General features: G+C 30.4%; 10 protein-coding genes and 1 non-coding gene across 11 annotated transcripts; 5 read left to right on the forward strand and 6 right to left on the reverse strand.

The window, feature by feature from the left end:
- Positions 1-1,388: 1,388 nt before the first annotated feature.
- TPHA0G01850 (telomere repeat binding factor family protein) lies at positions 1,389-2,978 on the reverse strand (the record flags this gene model as incomplete). Its single annotated transcript, XM_003686407.1, has 1 exon — positions 1,389-2,978. The coding sequence occupies one exon, from the start codon at positions 2,976-2,978 to the stop codon at positions 1,389-1,391; it is 1,590 nt and encodes a 529-aa protein (XP_003686455.1).
- Positions 2,979-3,817: 839 nt separating this feature from the next.
- On the reverse strand, positions 3,818-4,378 carry HHO1 (histone H1; the record flags this gene model as incomplete). The annotated part of the gene is made up of 1 exon (XM_003686408.1): positions 3,818-4,378. One exon carries the CDS (start codon positions 4,376-4,378, stop codon positions 3,818-3,820), a length of 561 nt encoding a protein of 186 aa, XP_003686456.1.
- Positions 4,379-5,938: 1,560 nt separating this feature from the next.
- On the forward strand, positions 5,939-8,527 carry MGM1 (dynamin-related GTPase MGM1; the record flags this gene model as incomplete). The annotated part of the gene is made up of 1 exon (XM_003686409.1): positions 5,939-8,527. The coding sequence occupies one exon, from the start codon at positions 5,939-5,941 to the stop codon at positions 8,525-8,527; it is 2,589 nt and encodes an 862-aa protein (XP_003686457.1).
- A 464-nt stretch (positions 8,528-8,991) lies between these two features.
- Positions 8,992-9,204, reverse strand: RPB10 (DNA-directed RNA polymerase core subunit RPB10; the record flags this gene model as incomplete). Its single annotated transcript, XM_003686410.1, has 1 exon — positions 8,992-9,204. One exon carries the CDS (start codon positions 9,202-9,204, stop codon positions 8,992-8,994), a length of 213 nt encoding a protein of 70 aa, XP_003686458.1.
- An 807-nt stretch (positions 9,205-10,011) lies between these two features.
- On the forward strand, positions 10,012-12,687 carry NAN1 (Nan1p; the record flags this gene model as incomplete). Its single annotated transcript, XM_003686411.1, has 1 exon — positions 10,012-12,687. The coding sequence occupies one exon, from the start codon at positions 10,012-10,014 to the stop codon at positions 12,685-12,687; it is 2,676 nt and encodes an 891-aa protein (XP_003686459.1).
- Positions 12,688-13,546: 859 nt separating this feature from the next.
- On the forward strand, positions 13,547-13,619 carry TPHA0Gtrna3M. The gene has a single exon. It is a non-coding gene; the product is annotated as a tRNA-Met (tRNA).
- Positions 13,620-13,764: 145 nt separating this feature from the next.
- GET3 (guanine nucleotide exchange factor GET3) lies at positions 13,765-14,820 on the reverse strand (the record flags this gene model as incomplete). The annotated part of the gene is made up of 1 exon (XM_003686412.1): positions 13,765-14,820. The coding sequence occupies one exon, from the start codon at positions 14,818-14,820 to the stop codon at positions 13,765-13,767; it is 1,056 nt and encodes a 351-aa protein (XP_003686460.1).
- Positions 14,821-15,214: 394 nt separating this feature from the next.
- BUG1 (Bug1p) lies at positions 15,215-16,171 on the forward strand (the record flags this gene model as incomplete). The annotated part of the gene is made up of 1 exon (XM_003686413.1): positions 15,215-16,171. The coding sequence occupies one exon, from the start codon at positions 15,215-15,217 to the stop codon at positions 16,169-16,171; it is 957 nt and encodes a 318-aa protein (XP_003686461.1).
- Positions 16,172-16,402: 231 nt separating this feature from the next.
- On the reverse strand, positions 16,403-16,897 carry SNU23 (U4/U6-U5 snRNP complex subunit SNU23; the record flags this gene model as incomplete). The annotated part of the gene is made up of 1 exon (XM_003686414.1): positions 16,403-16,897. The coding sequence occupies one exon, from the start codon at positions 16,895-16,897 to the stop codon at positions 16,403-16,405; it is 495 nt and encodes a 164-aa protein (XP_003686462.1).
- A 292-nt stretch (positions 16,898-17,189) lies between these two features.
- TPP1 (polynucleotide 3'-phosphatase) lies at positions 17,190-17,924 on the forward strand (the record flags this gene model as incomplete). Its single annotated transcript, XM_003686415.1, has 1 exon — positions 17,190-17,924. One exon carries the CDS (start codon positions 17,190-17,192, stop codon positions 17,922-17,924), a length of 735 nt encoding a protein of 244 aa, XP_003686463.1.
- A 156-nt stretch (positions 17,925-18,080) lies between these two features.
- On the reverse strand, positions 18,081-19,361 carry RPN6 (proteasome regulatory particle lid subunit RPN6; the record flags this gene model as incomplete). The annotated part of the gene is made up of 1 exon (XM_003686416.1): positions 18,081-19,361. The coding sequence occupies one exon, from the start codon at positions 19,359-19,361 to the stop codon at positions 18,081-18,083; it is 1,281 nt and encodes a 426-aa protein (XP_003686464.1).
- Between the last annotated feature and the right edge of the window lie 798 nt (positions 19,362-20,159).

Genomic DNA, 20,159 nt, shown 5'->3' on the forward strand with positions numbered 1-20,159 from the left:
TTTTATACCTCTGCGATGGAGCATAATCTAGATCATCAGGAAAAGATTTGAAAAGATGAGCGTTTCTGTTTGAAACTGTTTCAACATGTTTCACCTCTAGTATCAAAAAAAAACACCGAAGAAAGTTGTATAAATTTGAAACAATTGTGTCATCTTTAAAGAATAAAATTAAATGTAGTTAGGTTATTTTGAAAAATAAATAAATCCTTGCAATCTTTACGCACTCTCCTATCACTACTTCAAAATGGTCAAACGAAAAGAAATAAAAATGAAACCTTCCTGATGTATTTAATTACATGGTTTTGGCATATATCCTGTTTTAATGCAGTTGAGAATGTCAATTAGTGAGCGTAAACGATCTCTATGTTTTGCTCATAGCCTTCGAAATGTGGAGTTTTATCCGCGCAAAGCATATCACTAATCAATCTCAGTGCAAAAAAATCGTCTCTAAGATCTCGCAACAATTGTGTTTTCTGGTTTTATTTCATCACCTTCCGTTTCCCCGTGGTTAACGTACTTAATTAATTATAAACAAAAGAGCTGTCAGGATTTCCACTGGAAGACATAGCAAATGTGAGAAAAGAAAAAAAACAGACAAACAAACGAATGAGAAGCACAAGTTTCATACAAAACAAATCTGTCATTTACCGTTGGGAGCAACTGGAACCACAATACTGTGCACCCTATTAAGAGTTCTCTTAGTCTCTGCCCATCGCAGCTTGTTGTACGGGTAGTTCTTGAATTTTTTCCTTTTTTTTCATTGAAGAGGAACTAATAAACGACATGTTTTTCGCGCGGTTATTTATTATCTCAAATAGAAAACTCAATACATGACAACAGTATCTGAGCCGGAGGTACTTTACCTCCACTGAATTTTGCTTGATTCATTTTTTTACATGGCTTGTACATAAAATTTGAGTAATTTGAATAATTTTGTTTTTAATGGATTATTTCCAAAAAGTTTCTCTCTTTCTACAAATTGCATTTGTTGCGCATTCTACTGGATTATTTTTTTTATTGCCACTATCTTACTTATTCCAAGAGATAATAAGACGATCGTATAACCCACTCAACATTTAATTTACATTCAACGAACTTTCCCACTTAGATTTGAGAACCCGTTGCACTATTATTTGTGCTGTTTCTGTTAAATTAAAATTAAACGCTCTTAAAGTTGTGATTGTTGCCATATTTGTTTGTTATTTATAAAAAATCAATGAGATTATTGGGGAAGCAAGTGGACCTCAAAAAATATGTATATAAATAAGCGTGTACAGGAATATATATTTACATTACTTTAATAGGACTAATGCACAATAAATTTGCAGACCCTCACAGTCAGCCGTGAATTTGTGTGTAATATAACTAGTTTACCTCAAAATCTCACTTTATTTTTTAATTTTACCTGTGACTTTGAGTAAATAATCCGGTAAATCTTCATTAATCTTTAAATATTTTAATTTCCAATTACGAGCTTTATCTTTCAATTGAACTTGTGTTCGATTTTTTAAAACTTCGTTTACTTTACCACCTGGTCCGTATAAAGCTAATATACTGGACCAAAGTGGTCCTAACTCTTGTAAACCCATTTTTAAAACGTCTTCTTCTCTCTTTGTCCAATTTTTCTTTGGCTTCAATTTTTTAACACCATTTTGGGCAGAGGCAACAAGTGCTACGTCAACCAGTTCTTTAGAAGTCATCTGAGTTCTCTTAGGTGACACAGCTGCCTTATTTCTTAGAACATTTGCTTTTTTCTTTGTAGCAGTAGTTTGTGATTCAGAATTAGGAATGTTCATTGAAAAAATGGCTGTACTATTTCCTTCCATTTTAACTATATTACCCACTTCATTCACATTTTCTGCTTCATTCTTAGGCTGATGCAATTCTTCTCTTTTGATATGCAAATCCTGTTCAATTCCGTCATCTTCGGATTTGAATGGAATAACAGGTTCCCCACATTGCAATAATTTAGGATTAAAATTCTCTAGTTTATAATCAAATAAAGGATTCACACCGCGACCTGCTCTTCCCAGTATTATTGTTCCAATATTCTTGTTACAAAAACTCAATAGACTTTTTATAAATTCTTTCCAACTATAGTGTTCAGTCAATGTTTCAAAATTAGTAAATTTAAAAAGAGAATTCTTACGATGGATGCATTTTTCTATAAATTCAGATTCAGCTGGTGACATTTCTTTTTTTCTAACATTCATTTCATCGTTAGGAAATATTTTTTCTAGAACCTGTGACATTCTATTTTTTGTAATGCTACTACTCCCATTTCTAATTTCATCTAACGTCAATACTAATGCTTGTGTTTTTAGTTCCAAAAGTAATACCCCGTGTGTCTTCAAAAATTTTCTTGTTTGGTCATCTGCTAGAATATCCTTTTTATTATTAACAGGAGCCTCATAATTTTTATTTTTAAATAAACTGGTTCTCTTGTTAAAGTATGATTGAGAACAAAATACATCAAAAAACATGTTTTCTAAAACATCAATTCCAAGATCATCATAACAACCTAATGCAATCAATAAATATTTTAATAAATTTATTTGTTTGACAGTCTTCACAATAAACTGTCTATCGTCTTTTATAATATGTGCTATTGACTGATTTGGAACCCAGAGACCTCCAGTAACATCATGGACCGTAATTGTGAATGAATTATCCGGACTTCTGTTTTCAAATAGACACATTAATTCCTTGAAAAGTGACAATAACTTTTGGAAAGTTGTGTTATCTAACACACCACCCGAGTCTATATTATCATCTACTTGTAAATTCAAATCTTGATTTTGTATTAAATTAACTATCGAATGAGGTGTTAACGTATTTAATAGAATATATCTAAGTAGAATAGTTGAAATATTTTCCAATGTCGCCAATACAGTCAAAGATAAATCCGTATAATATGGTAATAAATTTGATATTTGGGAAAATGAAACATCATTAGAGTTCTTATCATCCACATACATTTTTTTAACTAGATATATATGGTATAATCAGCGGTTGTGTTTTCTTGGTATATGAAGTTATGATATTTCTTGGTAAAGTTTTTATGAGTATGCCTAATGACAGATGCAAATGCTAGTTATGGTGTTCTAATAAAGTAAATATTAGCAGCGTTGATAACTGTTCCTCTCTCCTTGGAATCTAAATACCACAAATAGTATGTTAAAGACTGATTAATTGAAATTTTATAATATGTATGTACTAATTTTTTCACAAAAATTTTAAAGGTTGATTCAATTTTTCAAAAAGTTGCCATATGAGATGAGATGAGCTTGATCAACGCGACAATAAAAAGAAAAGAGATCCAGTCATATATATATTGTTAAGATTACATATAAAACAAAAATAATGAAGTACTATTTCTGATACTGCACTATTTCAAACTTTGATTAATTATTAAAGTAGATTTTTTATAATAACTAACATTACTTGATTTAGAATAACACAAAATATAATAATATAATGAAGTTATCTGTAGAAGATATAATACAATGTACACTCAGTAAAATATATTTACTTTTTCGTTGCTCACTATAATCTATAATAGCTTAATCTCAAATGTCAACAAAAATAACTCCAGAGATATTATTTCGTATCACAATTATAAAAACCATTAATTCAACATGAGCATATTATGAAAATAAAGAATAAAAAAATGAAAATGATTTAACCATAGACCAAAATAACATAATAAAAAAACATCTATTTCTTAGATTTGTTAATCTTTACAACACCTGAAGGACCTTTTGGTTGGGAGAACTCACCAGAATCGACAGCTTTCTTGATTGTGCTGTTGAATAAACTAGTGAAGTTGCTTGATAGTAGTTTTTTTTTGGAAATATGTATCTTTGATGAATGTCTTTAAGGCAGAACGAGAAGCACCTTTACCATTATTTAGATTTTTAATACCGTTACTAATCATATCTTTGTAAGTTAAAGCATCAGTAGACTTTGGAGAAGCAGCCTTTTTAGCGGTAGTAACCTTAGCTTTTGGCTTTGGAGCAACCTTCTTAGTAGAAACAGCCTTCTTAACTGGAGTAGCCTTCTTAGCTGGAGCAGCCTTCTTTTTTATTATCTTTTTAGCAGCAGTGTCAGTTTTCTTGACTAATTTAACAGAACCAGATGGACCTTTTGGTTGAGCAAAATCTTTAGTTTCAACACCTTTCTTAATGGCATTGTTGAAATGGTGGTCAAAGCTTGAAGAGCTGTAAATACTGGCATAGTTTTGCTCAATGTACTTTTTTAGTGCACTTCTAGAAGAACCTTTTTTAGTATCATTTAATGAGATTAATGCTTCTGTGATTAAATCTTTGTAACTTTTAGAAGAAGTTTCTGTGTTTTTGGTAACTGCCTTTGGAGCCATATTTTATCGTTTGTTTTGTATAATATTTGTGATTGATTGTCTTATCAGTGAATAAAATCGAAGTATCAAAGATCACGTAACAAATAGATTTTCTTTTATAAATAAAAACAATTAAGTAATATATTAATATTTAAAAATTAAAAAACAACAAGTAAACAACGTATTTGGAAGAAAGAATTAATTGAAATTGAAGACGAATGAAATAATGAAATATAAGTTAACAATAAGAAATTATTACCAAATAAAAAACATAAAAGTTACCAACTTATAAGAACAAACAGAACAACCTGCAACCACCAGAACAAACTTATCAATATATATACAAAATTAAATTTCTATCACTTGAACACATTTGATAATTATTTATTGATTTATTTGTTTATTTCATTTTTTTCACTCATGGTTAAATTAAAATAAATAGATTTTGATTGTGAAAAATATTAATGTTAAGGAAACATAATGAAATAAAGAATAGTTCAAATCAGAAGGTAATGCAATTATAACACCAAAATAAAGTTTTAATCTACCCTTTTTACCAACTTATTAAAGAACAGTAGAGTAAGGCACTTGTTCCCTTCTGAAAATTAACTATGAAAAATAATAAAAATATTTAACAGATGTAGCATCATGTAATGTTGTGTAACTTTCCAAAATAAAATATATAGTTAATATAGCTACATTTTAAAGAGTAGAATATCTTTAAAATTTTAGTGCGAAAAAAGTTAAGAAGGGGAGAAAACTTGGGGACGGGATTTGACACTACGAAATGAATGTCAATCACAATCACTTTCCCCGTAAAACAACCATAATACGTTAAGTTGAAACTATATGACAAGGAGGGAACTAAGTAAGGTTTACGAGTGCAACAGCAAATCAACAAGAACATCGTCGTCACGTTGGGTTTTGTCACCACAAAAATTGAAACTTCATTATAGCAATTCATATTCATATATATATCTATATCTATATATATCGATAGATACATGTATATATAGACTGGGCATCTATGTGTTTAAGACTAGCATAGCAGTCTAGTTCTTTACGAGCACCAGTCATATCTCTTGGATCGATGGCGCATCTTCACTTTCTTCAAAACACGAAAAATATTTTGATTTTTGATTTTATTTATTTTTTCGCGTTTGTCCTTTTGATAGGGTGTCTTCGAAATAGGGTTACAACTTTTATGTTAATGCGGGGTTTAGGGTTTCTATGGACTTCATTTTTCAATTCTCAACTCTTCCATTCCAATCAATATATTCTTAACAATGAGACGGTCGAATAATTAAATACTCATTCTTATAATTAACCTTATTTTACTTTTTTTTTAGCTTATGTATTATATGATGATCTTGATTAGTGCACATATTTAATTAGATCTCAATCACTTTATAAACTTTAGTCCCTTCATATTTTACATCTTTGTTTTAGTGCTTGCTCTATTAGAAAGAACTTAAAAAGACACATCCCTACTAATTTTATACAGACATATAAACATTTTGTTTATTGTTCACGTAATTAGACCATTTTTAACATAATTCTGTATTCGTGTGATTTGGATTAATGATACCTTTTTTAAATAGAACTACTCAAAAAAATTCAAGTCTAATTTTAAACTATAGTAAATGTTATAGAAAGTTACTATCAAGTCAATCCATATTGACTAATCAATTGAGTTCAAGAAATCTTATAACATATGGAAAACGTCAATCAGTCCTACATAATAGAAGCGTTTATCTAGTGAACTCCGAGGTTATCAATGTGAAAAGGTTTGTTTCTACTTTTGTTCCAAAATTAATAACAAGGGTAATAAAAGTACCAGCTTACATTGGCGGGTTATTTGCTGCTACAGGAAGTTACATAGCATACAAAGTGGAAGGTTTAAAAGAAAATGAATATTTAAGTAACTTACGAGACTTTTTCAATGATATGTTATCTAATCCAGATGGAAGTCAGAACGGTAATAATAACAATAATGACAATAATACAGGCAGTTCTGTTGCTATGAGCACTGGGATAATTGCTTCCACACAAAATGATGAAGACGATAGCGAAGACGACGATTTATTAGATGAGGTAGATAACACTAATGATGTCATGTTGAATTTAACAAAACAGATGATAGAAATAAGATCAATATTAAATAGAATTGATACTAATTCAAGCCATTTAACATTACCATCAATCGTTGTTATTGGTTCACAATCTTCTGGTAAATCTTCTGTATTAGAATCAATCGTTGGAAAACAGTTTCTACCGAAAGGTTCCAATATGGTAACGAGAAGACCAATCGAATTAACTTTAGTAAATACCCCAAATTCAAAAGAGACAACGGCTGATTTCCCATCATTAAGGATCTATAACTTAACTGATTTTCAAGAAGTTGAGAGGTTACTAGTAGATGCTAATTTAAGCGTTCCAATACGCGATGCAATTTCAGAAGAGCCAATTCAACTAACAATCAAATCTCCAAACGTACCAGATTTGTCATTGGTTGATTTACCAGGTTATATTCAAATCGAAGCTGCTGATCAACCAATAGAATTGAAATCGAAAATTTTGAAAGTATGTGATAATTATTTGCAAGCACCAAACATTATATTAGCTATCTCGTCTGCAGATGTTGATTTAGCAAATAGTTCTGCGCTAATGGCTTCCAAAAAGGTAGACCCAACTGGCTCTAGAACCATAGGTGTTATTACAAAATTGGATTTAGTGGATACAGAAACTGCAAAAGCCATTCTAAATAACAAAAAATACCCACTTAAAATGGGATATGTCGGTGTTATTACAAAATCCATGAATAACAAAAAATCATCACTTTTTGAATATTCAAAATCAGGCAAAGATAAAAATTTACTAAGTCAGTCGAAGCAAAATGCAACGAAACAATTTGAGAGAAGTTACTTTGCCGAACATAAGGATGCTTTCAAAAATTGCCAAGTTTCAACCAAAAAACTAAGAGAAAAACTAATCAAAATATTAGAAATATCTATGTCAGATGCATTGGAACCAACTTCCAAATTAATCCAACAAAGCTTAGACGATACAGCTTACCATTTCAAAGTAGAGTTTAACGATAGACAATTGACAGCTAAGTCATATTTATTGAATAATGTTGACATTTTTAAATTAGCAATAAAGCAATTCCAAGAAAATTTCAATAGAGCTGAGCCTACTTCCATTTTAAAAGCTGATCTAGATCAAAATGTGCTAGATTTCCTAGCAACAAGATATTGGAAAGATGAAAATTTATCCGAACTTTCGAGTAATGACATTAGTGAAAATGAAATGTTATATTGGCATAAGAAACTTGATCTTGCCTCTTCAAGTCTTACAAAAATTGGTATCGGTAGAAAATCTACAACATTGATCACTAATGCTATTTTAAGGGAGCTAAATAATATACTCGATAATTCTCAACTGAAAAATCACGATTTGATTAAAGATTTAGTGACTGATACAGCAGCTACTGTATTAAATAGTAAATATTACACTACTACAGATCAAGTAGAAAATTGTATCAAACCATTTAAATATGAAATTGATATTGAAGAAAGAGATTGGATTATCTCAAGAGAACATGCCGTTAATTTGCTAAAGGAAGAATTAAAACAATGTAACGAAAAATACCAAACTATTAGAAATGCAATTGGGAGTAGAAAGCTTCAACATGTAATATCTTATTTACAAAAGCATAAACCATCAGACAATAAAGAAACATTAGGTATGTCGAAACTTCTACTTGAAAGAGGTGCAGAAGCAATGTTTCTAGAAAAAAGGTCTAAAGTTCTAAATTTTAGATTAAAATTATTAAGAACCAAATGTAATTCTACATCCGAAAAAGATAAATGTCCAGAGATTTTTCTAGATGCAGTTAGCGATAAGCTAACATCTACTGCAGTATTATTTCTAAACGTTGAGTTGCTAAGTGACTTTTTTTACAATTTTCCAATTGAATTAGATAGAAAATTAAATCTGTTAACTAATGAGCAAATTGAACTGTTTGCAAAGGAGGATCCAAAAATTTCCAGGCACATAGAATTACAGAAAAGGAAAGAGTTGTTAGAGTTAGCTTTAAGCAAGATTGATTCACTTCTTGTCTTTAGAAAAAGTTATAAAGGTATGGCAAAGCGCAATTACCGTGATTAAAAAATGATAAAGTCAAATACTTGTAGGTAAATTAATATATTATACGCAATTCAAATAATATTCTATTGTATAATATATATATATGTATATATTATTGACATTATTTATGACTTTTCAGTACTATTTAACAATTTACGTAGTTTCTGAAATTATTTTTTATATAATGTAATTACAAGTATTTCTTATGATACATTATTATGATGATGATGAGTTATTATACAAATTAAAATTAGTTCTTAGAACATGATCACCTAGAATTATGTTGCAATTAACTTTCTTCATATACTCTTTAGAATTCTTCAAGCATATTTGTTACTATTATTATTGTTGTTATGTTTTTTTTAAGTTTTTTATTCTTGAATAATCTAACGATCTAGGGAGTATTAAATTTGGTGCAAACCTAGGATTTTCTATAATTAAGATATTTTAGATAAATGATTTAATGTATTAAAGTTTAAAATAGCCTAATCTCTTTTTTCTAATGGGTTGTATCTTAAAAACTTCTCGATTAGATCAACATGGGTTAGAATCATTCTTCTACAACAGTATCTTTTTAAACCCAATCTTGATAATGCAGTACCTTCATCTAACTCATCTTCTTGTAACATGTTTAGATAACTTTCCCATTTGTCACCAACAACCTTACCACATGAAAAACATCTAACTGGAACAATCATTTTTTATGCTGTATTATGCTTTATGACTGATTCGGACAATTCTTGCAAATCAACAAATAACAAGAGACTGTAACCTAAATTCAAATAAACTAAATATAATTCTAAAATACAATACCATGGTCTTTCAATTACTAATTAGTCAATCAATTTATTATAAATTATATTTAAAAGCATCATCTCAAAGTTGTTTAATTTTATTTTTATTTTTTTAAAAAAATTTTAATACTGAGATCTAATGATCACAAAGTACGACTAATTAAAAAAAATAATCTCAACATCAAAGAATAAATCAAATGACAGTAATGTATACATTACATATCAATGTAGCTATTGCTAAAACTTCATTAGTTTCAATTTATTGCTACTAACACATTGATATCGACGTACTCATATATATGTATATATATGCATATATCAATTAAGGTAGTCTACTTAGTATCCTTTGGATATTTTTAAATAATTTGCAGACACTAGCAGAGGCTCTTTCAAAATGTCCGTTTTGAACACTTTTTCCGGTTCCGCAACGTATAAGATGATAAATTTTGAAAAATTTGCGATGAGATGAGATTAGTTCAAGAATTATTGAAAGTATCATTAATAGTAATTATACTACCTTCTTAGCAATTGAATTATATCTGAGAAGAGCATGTTATAAGTACAGACTATCTTCGAGGTTTTTTGACTTTATCAAATATATTTTCAAGTGTTTGATTGTATCTAGTTTTGTTGCGTTAGATTACATTTAATATTAGGATCAATCCGCAGCCTAAAAATTAACATATACCAGTTATCGCACTCAAGAACATCATGAGTTCCAATGTGTATCAACAATATAAATTATCCGTGGTATCTGGTGGTAAACCAATAGTTCCACACATTTTCAACTCAAGTAGTTCAAAGAAGAGTGTCACTTGTCTAACTCATAATGAATTAGATTATATTGTTCCATTTAATAATCAAATTAAAATCTATTCTATCGAGACAAGACAATGCATAAAAAATTTGAAGTTCGCTAATAATGAAACACTATCTCAGATATTTTCTGGTCAAGATGATAATTTTGTTGTTGATATTAAACTGAACAACTTACTAAAGAACCAAACGGAAAATTCAATCGATGAATCAAATAAAATAATTACTATCTTCTCAAATCATGGTTACATATTTGCTGTTAATTACAAAGGGAAAATGATTGAAAAACCTGAAAATATCAAATTGTCGTTGGAAGAAGATGAAGAAGTTTATAAAGTATTCCACAATTCAACAACAAATGAGTATAAATTGTTAACTACAAAAATAAATAATGGAAAATCATCAAATTACAGTTACAGATTTTACAAATTTACTGTGGGTGATAAGGAAAACCCAATAACTTTAGAACGTACATACGATGATGTCATATTATCAGCATTTTCCAAAAATGATAAATATTTGACTTTATTATCCTTTGAGTCTGAATCGAAAAAAACTTTTATTGTTAAATCTATCTTTGATGATAAGGTGGATATCAAATTTAAACAAATTGACCTTGTAAATGCTTCAAAGGATACCTCATCAGCAAACTCAAAGTACATATCTACTATGGCATTAGACAATTCCTGTACAAAATTGGCATTAGGGTTTGCATCTGGTGTCATTAATGTTGTAAACCTATTTGATTTAACTAGTACTTTATTAAAATGGCATATTGACACAGTTTTGTCTTTATGTTTTAACAGCGATGCTACCTATTTGATTTCTGGTGGTTGGGAAAAAGTAATCAGTTTTTGGCAATTGACAACTAATAACCAACAGTTTTTGCCACGTTTAAATGGTGTTGTCATCGATTGTGACATTTTAGGCAATGATAAATATTACTCATTAGCATTACAAATGGCAGACAATATTTCTAATTCTGACTTCCAGTTACTGTTATTGAATGCAACTGATTTACAGTCTAAATTGGCTGTCAATGGTCCATTACCCACTTTTAATAGTCCTGTAAAAAATACTGTTCATCCGCTTTCTGCTATTAAATCAAGAGCATCAACCACTATTTCCAATTCCTCTGTGTCAAAAAAGAAATTTAGAAAGAAGTTACTAAAATCTAAGAAACAAGATTACACAAATGTTGCCACTATAAATCCAGTAAGCAAGCAATTATTCTTTCCACATACTTCTGCTGTCCAAATATATGACTTTTATAAAAATGAACAAGTAGCATACCAATATTTAGCACAAGGTGTTAATACAGCCATGGGTAAGGTAAGATACGAATTAAACATCAAAGATCCCGTTATAAATGATATTAAATTTACACAGAATGGTAAATGGATGCTTACTTATGAAGTAGCATTTCCACCAGAGGATTTGTTATCATCAAAGGATTTAACTTATTGTTTGAAGTTCTGGACAAAAAATGATACGGAAGCAGAATGGCGTTTAGTTACTAAAGTATTAAATCCTCATGGATTAAATGCTCCAATAACAAAAATAATACAGGCACCAGCTACGGTCAATAATTCTGAAGCATGTATCACTTCTGATAATAATGGTGGACTAAAATATTGGGCTTATGATAACCATGAAAAAAATTGGTGTTTAAAGAATGTCGCGCTTCCATTCTATAATAATTACAGTAACTCCGTTTCTTTGGCCTGGTCTCAAGATGGTAGTTTAATATTCCATGGTTTTGAAGATAAATTTACAATTATAGATTTTGAAACTTTCAAAAAATTAGACCAAGTTTCCCAGAACGAGAACGATAGATTTACTACGGAGATGAATTTAGATTCTGAAATACAGTCCATCAAAGTCGTTAATGAGTCCACAGTAATTATAGCTACCCAAACAGCCTTCTCTTCCTTTGACTTATTAAAAGGTGTATTTGTTAATAGCTTTGATATTTATCCTTTTACCCAAGGTGTTTACAAAAATGGCCATTTAGATAGATTGATTAGTTGCGATGAAGAGAGTGGAAAGATCGCTATTGCCATAAATGAACACACCCCCGACAATGGCAGCTCTGACATTAATTATAAATCAAGAATCATCATCTTTAATTCTGATTTATCAGAAAAGACTGGCATATTTACCCATAATAATTATGTCTCATGGTTATCCTGGAATTATGACACTGATTTTATTTTTTTGGATATTGGCTGTAAATTAGGTATGGTTGGTACCACTGTCAATTCAGAAATGTTGGATGAAGTTAATAATGAAAAAGCATCAAGAACATCTGTTAATGACAATAATTTTTCAGTCCGTTTAAGTAAGTTAACTTCTTTGAAAAATTCATTAAATGCTGGTCAAGATAAATACAAAAAGGAATCTAGTGCGATCGAAGTGGATATGGATGATGAGGATTCTAAACTGGAATTCATTAATGGTGATAATAAAGAAGGCATTATTAACATGAGCAGCTTCACGAGTATGTTTGATAACATACAGAATATTCAAATGGAGACGTTGTTCGATCGTGTCATGAAAGTTATCTTATAAGTTAAAAGCCTATGCTTGAGCCATCATATTCAATAAATATAAATATATTAGAGCATCTTTTGTATAATACGTTCTATAACCTTAGCATACTTCATTTAAATATAAATATATAAATGTAATTAATATGACATATTTTGATTATTATCACTCGTTACATTTCAAATGATGAAGCGGAAATAAAATACTTAAGCCTGCACATTCTATTATTTAATTGCTAGAAGATAAGTAACAAAATTACCTTCTTGTGATGGGGTTGGTATCCTGCAAAACTAGTTGCATTTTACCTTAAACATGCCGAATATTAATTAAGACACATTGTTATAAAAGAACAACATAATTTCAATATAAAATTGTCTTTGTCAGAATTACTGTAGTGTATGTGACAGAGCTAAGTGTTTATGACACTTTGAGTTCAGAACCAATTGATCACTTAGTAATGGGAAAGAAGGTTCTAGAACAACCTTTCAAATGATGGATGAAAACTTTCCACTACAACGTAAGTGGCTACGTGATAAACACAGATGTACAATACAGCGCCAACGATCTTAGGAGAAATGACTGAACACGTAATGTGTACACTCAAGTATGAGATAACTTATATATTAAGAGGACATCTAACTCTACATAGAATTGTTTAAATATACTAATAAAAGACGAATCAATTATTTAACTATAAGAAGATGGAGTTCTCAAAAGCAACTAACGTGACTAACGACACTAACTTAGACGTTGGTACTAACCAAAATAAGGTTGTTTCTCCACATTAAGAAATATTTAAAGTTAAAACGTAACTTGTTCATTAAATTTTATAATGTAGCGCTATAGAAACTACTAACTTCTTCTGAAGTAAATATTTGAAGCTTCAGTAGCTCAGTCGGAAGAGCGTCAGTCTCATAATCTGAAGGTCGAGAGTTCGAACCTCCCCTGGAGCAAAAGTATTTTTTTGTTGTTTATATCTAACTCCATTATTATGACGGTGATATTATACAGTTTTTGATAATTGTTAGAAGGAAATGTAGGCTAATATATTCAAATATATATTATTAATTAAATATTTACTTCGACTGCGCTTGTTATTTAATTTTTTTCTTCTAATTCATAAATTACTTTACCGTCAGCAACTGGGTCGTAAGCCTTATCTAAAAATTGAGAGAACTTGGTTAAGTTGTTCAATCCTCTAATTTCACCAGCACATAGTGGCATCTTAACAACGTGAAAGTCTTCATACAATTCATCAATTTGATCTAAGTATTTGGTTTGCATTTTCCATCTGGCTTGGCATCTTTTACAATTATGTTCTTGGTCAAATTCAGCGAACAACAATTGGTTAACGATGATAGAATTAACATCCATATCATAAGAAATTAATTCTTGAATTAATCTTTCAGTTTCGTATAAAGACAAGAATTCACTGATACAGACACAAACGAAGGTAGTTAAGTCTGGGTTGGTAAATTGTTGTCTAATTTTTTCTACATTTTCCTTCAATTCGTTTAGCTTACCACTGATATCAACATTACTAGCACCAGCAAATGAGTTTAACATTGGACCCAATTTACCGGTAATTTCGCCGAATTTTTCTAGTAACTTAGCTAGCGTGTTTGGTAATTGCAGGAATCTTAAAGTATGACCTGTTGGTGCAGTGTCAAAAATAACTGTATCATATGAATCACCATCACCACTTTCTTGGCTTTTAATATGTTTCATAACTTCCATGAAAGAAAGTGCTTCATCAATACCTGGAATAGATCCAGTTAAATCAGCTAGCGCACCGCCCTGTAACAACTCGCCTAAACCATCACTATCACCATTTTCATCATTACGAGAAACAGCCATATCATTCATATCCTTTAATGCAGCAGATGGGTCGATTTCCATACAGGATAAGTTGTTCATACCTGTGACCTTTCTAGCATCTTTACCAAATTTCTCCCCGAAGGCATCACTTAAATTATGAGCAGGATCGGTAGAAATTAATAGAAACTTTTTGTTAGGTTGGTTTAATGCCATTTGAATGGCAATGGAGCAAGAGGAGGTAGTTTTACCTACACCACCTTTACCACCAACGAAAACCCATTTATGAGTTGTAGATGTAATTAACGAATGTAAATTTGGGTCAACTGTTAAATCCATGATTGTAATTGTGCAATAACCTAGCGTCTATGGTATCCTAAGAAATTAAATTAATTGATCTTAAGCAGAATTTAAAATTATAGTAGCTAATCACTTCTAATTAATAGAATAAAAATGATTGTATCAATTCTTAAGTTTTTATTTAAATTACTAGTTATATTTTATAATCTTAGAAATCAATATTATGGAGTTCGAATATTTATTTTTCGCTAATTTTTATCAATTTTAATAATTCAAACGAAATTTCGCCTAACATTGAACATTAACAATATGATTTAATATACAACAAACATGATTATTTCAATGGTTAATAATTATTTCATTATATTTTAGAGCATCGTTATTATATTATAGTTACCTCAAAAGTTCCAAAGACATATTAATCTGGAGTGTCATGTCAGATCTGGATGCTGAGGCTGCTAAGAAAGCCAAGTTAGAGGAAGCAAGGAAGAGGGTTGAGGAATTGAAGAAAAAAAAAAAGAATAAGAATAAGGGCAAAAAGAAGGCAGATGAGAAAGATGGTAGTGATGAAATCATACCTATTAATAGCAATGAAGATGAAATTAGTATTAATGAGACAGTTGATGAAACTGTTGGTATTGAAGAAACAATTGATGATAAAGTAGAAACAATCGAAACACCAGTTTCAGTTGAAGACGGAGAAGTGAAAGCTAGACTTCCTAATCCAAACGAAGAAGAAGAAGAAGCTCCAAGTGAAAGTGAAGATAATGTAAATAGTAATGAAATTTTAGAGGAAAAGGAAGACAATACAGAAAACGCTGTTAATGAGAGAGAAGTCGGACCTACAACAAATGTCGAAACTAAGTTAGAGCAAAGTTTACCATTAATCAAAACTGAGGAAAGTAAAAGTGAAGAAGTGAAAGCTACCGATTCCACTCCAAATTTTTTTGGCGAAGAGACAGATAAATCTGACTTTATGCTGTCAATTGAAGATGATAAAAAATCAGTGGAAATTGAGGAATTGAAGAAAGCATTGGAAGGTGCTAAAGCTGAAAATAAAAAGATGATGTTTGTCCAAATGGATCAAGAAACTACAATCGATGAATTGAATGATGAAATTGCTTCCTTAAAGGCAGAATTGAATAATGTTAAAAGAGAACTAGAGATTGTTAAGAATAGCTCCAATATGCAACCGTTGGTTCAACAGTCATCAACTCCTCATATTCAATTATCTAATTTCAATAATGCAAATAATTCACCAGTATCAAGCAATGGCCAACCATCTGTAAATGTTCCAATTGATCGCGCTATGTTTAACAAATGGCGTGACTGGAATATTGATATGAGTTGTTGGAGAAGTATCGGTTCTGGTCCAATAGTCGAATTTTAAATAGTCATTCATATAAAATATAAATAACTTTATCATCTGTTAATTATCGATAAGTCCATATAAGAATACTCGATGAATATTAAATATACATTACTTATTATTTATTATGTAAATTATTGCGACACATAATTGTCCTTATCAATCATTCTTTAGGTGCTAATCATTGTTTAGAAGAACCAAATGAAGCAAAACCCATTTTTAAACTCATTGGGCTTGATGTATCTACCTCCTTTACGATCTTTTTATTGGATTTTTTGTTAACTTTTTTTTAACTGAACTATGTGCACTTTTCTTATTCCTTTTGACAAAGCTCTTTATAAGATAATTATATGCAATTTCAAATTCATTTCTTTCAATATCCTCATTATCTCTAAGATCAAGAACTAAAGGTTCTTCGAAAAGAAGTTCAAATTTAATATTGTGGGTTTTATGATTTAGATGATCGATATACTGTAAATTGTCTTTAAAAGTTAAGTCACATAATTCACAATAGAACCCAAATTGTTTTCCTTTTTTAAATGAGGATAACCCAGTTGTTAATATTTTTTTATTTAAATCTGCTATTGAATTCTTTAGTAAAAAATCATAGTTTGTATATTTTTGCTTTAAATCATCTACCTGAGTTGGTGATAATGAGGCAGTTATAGCTGAACTGTTATTGGATGTTTCTGACGCAAGCTGTGCATATTCTTCTCTGTCCCAAGTCCTTCTCCCAAATTTTGACATGAGTCCAAATAATATGTAGATAATATGCTGTATTTGAGCTTAGGAACTTTGAGGAAAGCATATTTAACAGCTTAAATGATCCTAAAAAGATAAACTTAAACTATGATTATTTATATAAACTTCCTTATTTGAAAATAAAGTGTGCCTGCAATAGCTTATTTCCGATGACCTGAAAAATGTACATATATATAAATTTGTGATAAAAGATAGGAGATCTATACAGAATGGAATTATGGTAACTGTCTAATGGTGAGCGAATAAATAGCATACAAGAATATAGATTTCATTTGCAATGTCTCATAAATTGACAATTCAACCGTATCTAATAAAATTTATACCGACCACCCCAACAGTAACCGAAGATATTACAATATATGGATTTGACTTGGATCACACTCTCATCAAACCAAAAGCACCAAATGCAATCCACAGTCGTTCATCTGACGATTGGGTATTTATGGAATTTAACGATGGTATAGTGACAATTGACAGATTGATAGAGATTGCAAAGGAAGACACAACTTCACAGATAGTAGTTTTCACAAACCAAGGTGGTGTAGTTGCTTCACCTCCAACTTCCAAAAGTTGTGTGAAATTTACCGATAAAATTAAATTGATTTTGAAATATATATCTGATTTGCCAGAAGGTCAGATACTTTTGGGTAGATTATGGATATATGGCTCTCCGAAGAAACCAGCTTCCTTGTTTCCTACCAAAAAGGGTCAGAAGAAAACACAAAGTACCTTAGGATCAGTCAATAAATTGAAAAAGGCTTCAGTGCATAATAAACTCGGTGATGCAGTTTTAACACCAGAAATATTTGAGAATATGAGGAAGCCTCGTTTGGGCATGTTCCAGGAATTTAAAAGGGATCTGACATCTGAATGTACAGATTTAAAAATTAAATGGAAATATTATTGTGGTGATGCTGCAGGAAGGAAATCTGATTTCAGTGATTCAGACAAACAATTTGCAGCGAACTTGCAAGTTGACTTCAGGTTACCTGAAGAAGTTTTCAAGAAGTAAATAACTTTTTCTTGTATATTTCTTGCATACCTATGAATGATTTATTATTGTAATATATAATTATGTAATATTATGAAAATGTGATTATTACGTGGTCAGTACACTTTATAGAGAAAGGCAATCGTCATTAATTTTGAATTTACAAGAATAAAAAGACTAGTTCAATACGTTTGCCTTTTCGAACAATTGATCAACAGCTTTGTTCAATTCACCAATTAATTCTAGAGAAGAATTATAAGCTGCATCCTTTTGTGGAGATTCATATATATATAACCATCCATTGCCTTGATCTAAGACACCAAAAAATACATTATCTAAAATCATTTGTGACAATTTACCTTCCACTTGGTCAATGCTTAGACCAATAATTTTTGAGATATGAGAAACTTCAACACATTCAAAAGGTTCTATAATTTTGCATAAATTGGATTCTAATAGAGTATCGTATAGAGCGTTAAAGTGAGATCTAATCAAATCATCATTTTTTAGTTCGTCGTTATAAGTATTTAGAGTGGAATTGAATTCAAATAAAGATCTATTATTGTATGCATCTGCGATTGATTTCATTGCGTCAATTTCACGTGATTGGTATATTTCTTTTGTAGATTTTGCACTCAAAATTGTATTAACATCGTCAATTAAGTTTAACATAATTTTTGATAATAACATATATTTTAATACTTTACAAGCTTTTTCGAATGAATTATGAGTGGATAAATTGTGGAACCCTTCGAAACTTTCGTAAAAATATGAGTATGCAGTTTTATAGTCTTTATCTTCACAATGCAAAATACCACTCATTAAATCCAATTCCGCCATTGTTGATGAAGAGCAGTAAATTGAATTAGCAGCTGTTCTTGAAGCAGTTAGAGCAGCTTTTGACTTCACTAAATTTCTTAACTTATGATAAACTTGTGATTCTAATAGATGAACGTCAACTAACGATGGTTTATCATCTAACTTTTTGAATTCTGTTAATAACTCATTGATCAAATCTATTGATTTCTTATAATTTTTAGTCAAATATAAATAAGTTGCTAATTTTATGCTTAAAGAATTCTTTAAGAAAATTCTTTTTTCATTCTTAGCATAAAGTATGCTTTGTTCTACAACGTATATTTGATCATCTAACGAGTTTGGCACCTGTTCGAATTTTTCAATCAATTGTTTTAAAACTTTTGCAGTTTTAGATTTTGCAAATTGTGACATGTAATCTCTTGAATGAGGTATGAATTCTCTCATTTTATCCTTCTGTTCAGTGGCAACGTAAATATCTCCCAATTCCAAGATACATGATTCTTTAGTATTTTTAATTGCGTCTGTATTATCACCTTCAAATTCTGATTCTAAGATAGTTAAATAGATAGTCTCAGCTTCTTTATAATTTTTGTCCTTAACCAACGATCTGGCATTCTCCAATTGTGCAGTAATAGACATATTTGAAGAAAAGTATGTATTCTATGTTGATTGTGATTCCTGAGCGTAATCCAAACTTAATTTCAAACTACGATTCGTTACTCTACTCCGAAGTAGTAAACTTAGTTTAAATGTATACATATCTATATCAACATCGTTTTATAAAATAAACATAGATATATGTAAGTATTATCCTAAAGCTTCTAATAATTTTGCCACCTGGTTCTACAAAATAGGAAAGACCATATATATCCCGGATAACTGAGACGAGAGAAAAAGAGATATGAGCCCTTAGTAGCATTACTTGTCACATGATGAAAAATTGCCATTAAATACCATGTGACCAGAAATTAGAATTCCACATCACATGAGCAATAATCCCAAACCAGCACCCTCATCTGAATTACCCGGCTGTCAGTGGTAAGTGGATTTGTAATTTTTACGAAATTAAACATATAGTAAGGAGATGGCTGGACAAAGAGAAACAAGCACACACACACACACAAATCTCTACTGCACGTGCGGCCGTTTCTTCTGTTTTTACAAAATAGTTAGAAATTACGTGTTCATTTCGAAACTTAAACCAGGATAATGTGAGGAACGTATCCTACAGAGGTATGTTGCATACGCGGTTTGTGTTTTATTGCTGTCTGTACTGACCAGGTCGTGGTAACAGAGATATCGGATAGAGAGTTATGTACATTACGGACAATAACAATACGACTGTCAGTATCCCTGCTCGCGTCCTTTTCAAAGAACGAATTAATCGTCTCATTTCATTACGCACTCGCTTTCAGATTTATGCAATTACAGGGTTCT

The sequence above is a fragment of the Tetrapisispora phaffii genome, chromosome 7 (assembly GCF_000236905.1).
Source record: "Tetrapisispora phaffii CBS 4417 chromosome 7, complete genome".
Lineage (NCBI taxonomy): Eukaryota > Fungi > Ascomycota > Saccharomycetes > Saccharomycetales > Saccharomycetaceae > Tetrapisispora > Tetrapisispora phaffii.